The 6492-nt window shown below is 42.0% G+C and overlaps 1 protein-coding gene across 1 annotated transcript in view; it reads left to right on the top strand.

Moving 5' to 3' along the window:
- Positions 1–2488: 2488 nt before the first annotated feature.
- PGAP1 (post-GPI attachment to proteins inositol deacylase 1) overlaps positions 2489–6492 on the top strand; it is a 93915-nt gene continuing 89911 nt past the window's right edge. Inside the window, exon 1 of the mRNA XM_019635604.1 lies at positions 2489–2885. Within this exon, the coding sequence (XP_019491149.1) occupies positions 2739–2885 (147 nt within the window). The 5' untranslated portion in view covers positions 2489–2738. The remainder of the gene's footprint in view (positions 2886–6492) is intronic.

Genomic DNA, 6492 nt, shown 5'->3' with positions numbered 1-6492 from the left:
AATGAAGTTACCAAATATTTCAGTTGATGGGGTGATTGTCAAACGATTATATGGTTTTTTCCTTTATGAAACATTGCTTTAACATAAGTTTAAAAAGCCACACAGGAACACTGAAATAAGGCAAGAGCCACAGCTGATGGTTGCAGGGAAGATTTTTCTTTTTGAAAATTAATAAGATCATATTTATATGCTTCAAGGGAAGGAGGATGGAATGGGAAAGACTGACTGAGACTTTAATTTGATAGAGCTAATTCCTTGAAGAGAAAGGTGGGGATGGGAACTAAAGCCCAACTAGAGGGATTTGATTTTGATGTCCTCTAAGGACAGCGAAGTACAATAATAATGCTTTACTAGGTGCTAGGTGTTGTCCTGAGCACTTTACATGTAATAACTGAATTAGGACTGGATGGAGATGATGAACATGGGAATTAAGAGTTGAAGGAATGTGCACCTGAAAATCAAAATTATCTCTGTGGATATAAATTACGTACTAATAATCTGCTAAAAGAAAAAAGAACAGATGATGTGGGGAGCTTAAAAAGAGATGGTCTGAAGAATAGGAAGTTGGCCAGGAATATAGACATGTACTTCTGAACAGTAATTCAAATAATTTTGTCATTTTCTCCAGCAGGACTCAGATACACTAGAGTCAGAGCTCAGAGCAGGACTATATTGACCCAAGGTTAGAAGTTTGGAAGCAGAGTGGGATTCAAAGAGGAGTTCAGGCAGTTGACAGCACTTGCAGAGGTTGGTTAAGTGATACCCAGTAGAATTAGGTTAGGTATGAAAGGAGAGGAATAATGATGGATAGGAAAAAAGAAAGTAAAAAAAAAAGTAACACAAAGATCACAAATATAAAGAGTCCACTGACTCTCTATCCTGATCCTTTCTGAGGAGGCAGCAGGTTGCCACACTCATGAAAGCCACTAGAAGAGTAAGCTCTGTCATCTTCAAGTTCAGGATTTTCTCCAGGTATCAGAGTCCTCAGGAAGGATAGATCCTCGCTCCTCCAAGTATTGTTCACTGAGCCACATCACTGGCATTACCTATCAGAAATGCAGAATCTTGGGTCCCACTCCAGAACTACTGAATCAGAATCTGCTTTTAAACGGAATCTCCAAGTGATTCATATAAACATTAAGTTTAAGAAGCACTGAGATAGATGAGAGAGTGTAGATTCACCCTTGGTTTATTTGTGCTGGTCATGATATGCTAGGAGAAACAAGGAGCAGACATTCTGTGATGTTCTCAAGCTCCCAGACTCAATGTATTCTTTTTTTTTTTAACGTGTAACTTAAATCCTTTCCCAAATGATTTGTCATCCTTGGCACTAACTCCTCCCTAATTCCACCCCACATCCCAGGTGCTGTCACATCTGAATACCAGGCTGCTGTATAAGATAAACTATAAGCTTCCTTTTGGTTTTAAAATTCTTTGATTTTATGTATCATAGCCAAACTTCCCCTGCACAGAAAAAATACCAGAAAATCAGCCCCAATGAAATGCAATTGTGTCAGTGCCAAAAATAATTCTAAGGAGAATTTTGCAGTTAGACACACACACACACACACACACACACACACACACACACACACACACACACACACCTGCTCTTGGGTCAGCTTTAAAGAGTGATGCTATCGTGGTTTTTCTCTCATAACATTTCCGTGTTTTGAAGCCGCTATACAAGATTATGAGAGGTTTTGAGATGCTTTTTACTCCCTCCTTTGTGCAAAACCAAGCCGAAATTCTTCAAAATTAAATCATGAGATCTGAGTAGAAGCTTGAGCGAAATTGCCTCCCTATGTTAATGAATTTCCCAAGAGGAGGAGGTTCTGGGGAGCAAGGCAAGTCTGCGTCAAACTGATCACGCAGATACCTGTTGGGGGCATCATGTTAATGGAAATTGGTACCGTTCTTTTTGTTTTTTTTTTAAAGACTAACGATGGCTTCTGTGATTCAGGCTTTTATCTTATACCAAGAATAGAACCTTGTCGACCTGCTGGTGGCTTTTTTTATGAGCCGCTTTTATGCGCTGTTACCTACTGGGCCGATGTCGGCGGTCAAAGGGGGAAAAAGGCCATTTGTTCTCTGCTCAAGCCAACTGGTCCAGAGAGCTGTGCATGTGTTGCTACCGCTGGGAGAACCGAAATAGCGGAGGCCTGAGGCGTCCCAAAATTGAACAGAAAGGGTTTTTTAAACTGCGCAGGGAGTGCTGTCTTCGACAGGATAGCTGACAGCCTCACCGGGTCAGCTCACCATCATTAATCGCCTCTCCCGCCCCAAGTTAACCCACCAACACCCACCCCCCAGCCAGCCCTTCCCCCTCCTTGCCTCCAGGGCTCCCGCGCTCCGCCCAATCCCTCTCTAGACTCCCCTCTCCCTCCTCTTCTTTCCTGGCCTGTCTCTTTTTGCTCTTCCCTGCCCCCTTCTTCCTTTTCCTTCTCATCGACCCTCCCCTTTTTCCCCCTCACCTCCCAGCCCAGCCCAATCTGCTTTCCGCTTTTTTTCTCTACGTTCAGAGCTGCGCTCCCGCTGCAATCGCCTCCTTCTTGCTCCCAGCGAAACGCCAGGCGGGAGGCACAGCTGGCTGGCTGCGCGCAGGCGCACTGTGCAGCAGGGGGCGCGGGTAGGTGGGTGTCCGCGCAGGCGCGCGCTGCTCGGGCTTCGCTCCGGCGGTGGCGGCCAGGTTTCGGCTGCTCGCTCAGTCAGGGTTGGGGCCCCGCGGCGGCAGCACCATGTTCCTTCACACAGTCAACCTCTGGAACCTGGCCTTTTATTCCTTTATGGTCTTCATGGCGACCCTGGGGCTGTGGGACGTCTTCTTCGGCTTCGAGGAAAACAAGTGCAGTATGAGCTACATGTTTGAGTACCCGGAGTATCAGGTGAGGTTCCGTCCTCTCCTCACCTGGGCGCCCGGAGACCTGGGCCCCTCCTGCCTGGCCCTTCTGTGGGTTTCCCCTGCCTTTGCTCCCCGCGCCTCTCCGATCCCCTTATCCCAACCTCACCTTTGTTTTTTCGTCCCCAGAGACTCTGCAGAACCCCACTACCCCCCTCACCTGTCCTTTGTGTCCTTTCTTCACCGTGGAGCGTTTCCTGGATGGTTCCCCGAGCATTCTGCCCGCCTCACTCGTAGTTGCTCCTCAGTCTCTCCGCCCTCTTCCCGACCCCAGATGCCATGCACCGGCTCTCCTGACGGGCCCCGTGCACCCCGCTTCATCCCCAGAGACGCAACCTCAGCCCCTCTCCCGAAACCCATCTTCCCTGCGTTGCGGCCTTAACAGGTGCCCCTGGACCCTCCCCCGCGCGCCTAGATTCTCCCCCTCTCGCCCAGTGATGGACGTGTTAGCTCTCGCTTTTCTAGAAAGGGACAGAGCTCCTGCAGAGCGTGTATTGGCTAGATAGTTCCCAGGGCTGACTTAGAGACTCTCCGGTTTTACCTCTGTGTGAAAGGCTAACCTGATGAGTAATTAAGTGGAAAGCTATTGAGGTTACCTCCTGCATAGATTTTGCGGAGCCTCCTGTTTTGTAGGTTATAGATCCGTGCGTGTGCATGCATGCCTGTGTTTATGCCTGTCGCCTCTTACCAGTTGCATACAGAATCTATTTCATGGTGCTGTTTTTGTTTTCGCACAGTTTGCTGTTTAAGAGAGACCCGGTCTCTCTCCCCCACCCCACTTTCTTTCCCCCCTTTTCTCCCCCCCTCTCTCCCTCTCCCCTTCCCTCTCTTTCTTGCTCCCTTTCTCGCCCACTCTTGTTTTCCCTCCCTCCTTCCCTCCTTCCCTCTCTCTTCCTCCCTCCCCACCCCGACCTCTTCCATTCCATTTGGAACATTTTCTACCATAATTGGTTCATCAGTTCGGCATAGTAGAATCTAGAATTTCATTCATGACCGGCTGTAAAAAAAAAAGGTGGTGACAAATTACACAAGTGTCTAAAGAAATTTCTCCCGAATGATTTTTATTTCAAAACGCATATTTAATGACAACATACATATTATAATAACCCCTTACCATAAAATGTATGTGAACTATAATACATATTGATAAAATGCATTGTTAGTATACTTTGAAAACCAAGCAGCTTTTTTTCTTTAAGGTGAAGGATGCCGATTGTGATTGCTTGTGTGCACGGGTCATTACGGAGGAGCATATTTGATTATGCTGCTGTTATTTAGATCTTAAAACTACTTAAGGTTTAATTGCTGACAAGCGCCCTTTCCCATGGGCAAAATTCTAGTTTAGGTTTCATTTGTTTTGAGACCCTTACCTTCATTTTGCATCAGTGCTTATAAGAGAGTGCAAGCATCTGATGTCAGATGCTATTATAGAAGAAGAATATTTTAACATGTTACTGTTGTCTCTTAATTTCTAAGCGAATATGCTGGTTTATGTTTATCAGAGGCCATGTATAGTTAAATACTGAGGCTTTTACTTTAAATTTTTTAAAACTGAAAATAGAGCCCTTATAATTTCCTTTTAATTGTCTAAAGTTTATTAATTAGGAAACTCCCAATAGATTGAATTTGGTCACTTTCGTTTTGTACTTCATTGTAGAGTTTGGTTAAAATTAAATTATTTTGGAACAGTATGGTACTAATTCCCATTTATTTTTATATTGCCCACAATTATTAAAGCTATTTTAATATCTACTGTAGTAGAACTTGCTTAACATTGGGAACAAAACATATGGACCTCACAGATGCATTTTGTGCCTCATAAAATTGACTGGAAAGACACAAAATTAGTGTAGCTAAGGCAAAAGAGCTGTTTGGCTTTTTTGTTGTTGTTGTATCTGTAATTAGTTATTTTTATTCAAATTGCCTTTTTGAGGTTTTACATTCTGTCAATAATTTGTTAGTACAGTAATTATTATGGTGACAAGAGGTTTTGATCTACATTTTTTAGTAGATTTTTATTTTTATGATTTAAAAAGCTGGGCTAATTCACTATAGTATTTATATTTGACTCTTAGTCTTCTTATTGTACACATTAGATTGTGTTATTTTACAAATATAGTTAAAACCTGCCTATAGAAGTGACTCATTTTGAATATAGTGAGATTTCTGAATAACTGAGGTCATTCTATTAAGAACTAATGGTTTTTAATGAATAAAGGTGTTCTAAACATATTTTACATATTGCTTGCTTTTAATTATATTTTATAGTAAGCTCTCTGTTTCAGGTTGATATCCAGCAGATGGGATGCCCTAGTTGTTGGGTTTTCTTCTCTTTCATGACGCTTTTCTTTTTTACTGTACATTTGCATGTTCGTTAGCTAACTCTTGAGGAAATGAACAATATTTGAAACATGATCAATTTTCTTCATTTTAAAAATGAAAGGTGGGAAAGGAATTTGAAATACTTTGTAAAAATGAAGTTTTGAATTTAAAATTGTTTGATGATCTCTGTTCATTCCCTACCTTTAGTTTTCCTAGGTTCACTTATTGAGAATTAACTGAACATCTCAGGAACCTGACAAAATATCTTTTAAAGCTTCTTGCCTATGGCAGCAAGGCAAAGCTTTCATAGCTTTAGGCAAACTGTAGAATTCGAGAACAAACATCTGTGTTGTTTTCTCCCATACAGTAATTAGTTTGCCTAACTGCAGATATGTGATCTAACAGTTGCTCTTTGAAAGGAAATGTTGATATTGGAAAATACAATACAAATATTTTGTTAAGTCTGATGTTTACTTAGCAAGTCATTTATGGAATGACTAGTCTGTGTCAGGTATGATGTTGTAGATACTGGGTGTGGGTAAGAGGGAATTACAGATGAATCATACCGTGTGCCTTTATGTCTTTATAGTACAATGTGGGAGACAGGAATGTAATGGAGAGTTAAAATGTGCTAAATGTTACAATTTCACCGTAAGAGAGTGTGTGCAAGGCTCTTCACAGAAGAGGGCATTCAAATTGTCTTGGGTAGTCAAAAGCTGCAGAAAAGGTAGTGAATTGGGCTGTGGAGGGTCTATAGCTCATAAACTGCAGAAACAAGAAAATTGCAGGAGTAAAGAATAGCATTTGTGAAGCTTAGGAAGGCACCAGGACACTTTGTGTAAGCAGTATGTATAATATGTTATCATTTATGTAAAATATTTCTGGAAGCACAAACCGCTAACATTGGTTGCCTTCTGGGTAGGAAACTGGATAGGTAAAGGACCACAGGTAAGAGAGAGCCTTTTCTATGTGTATCCTATTGAATCTTGAATTTTGAAACATACTAAGAATAAATTTTAAAACATGGCATGTGTAAGTTATAAGAATAATTAGAGCCAGATTTTAAAGGACCTCTCTCTTAAGCCTTTATCATCCATATATGCAGTGAGGAAACTCATAAGGTATAAGTTTTAACAAGGTATTTCTTGAAAGCAGTATGGACTGTGGATTGTAGCAGGGAGATTATGACAGGGAGAAAGACTGGTCTGAAAGATTCAGTTGTCCCTAGGGCTTTTTATCAAGCTGGAGTCCTCCAGAGTATTCTTTTTTTT

This window comes from Hipposideros armiger, unplaced genomic scaffold (genome assembly GCF_001890085.2).
Source record: "Hipposideros armiger isolate ML-2016 unplaced genomic scaffold, ASM189008v1 scaffold_23, whole genome shotgun sequence".
NCBI lineage: Eukaryota > Metazoa > Chordata > Mammalia > Chiroptera > Hipposideridae > Hipposideros > Hipposideros armiger.
This window is presented reverse-complemented; position numbering and strand designations above follow the sequence as displayed.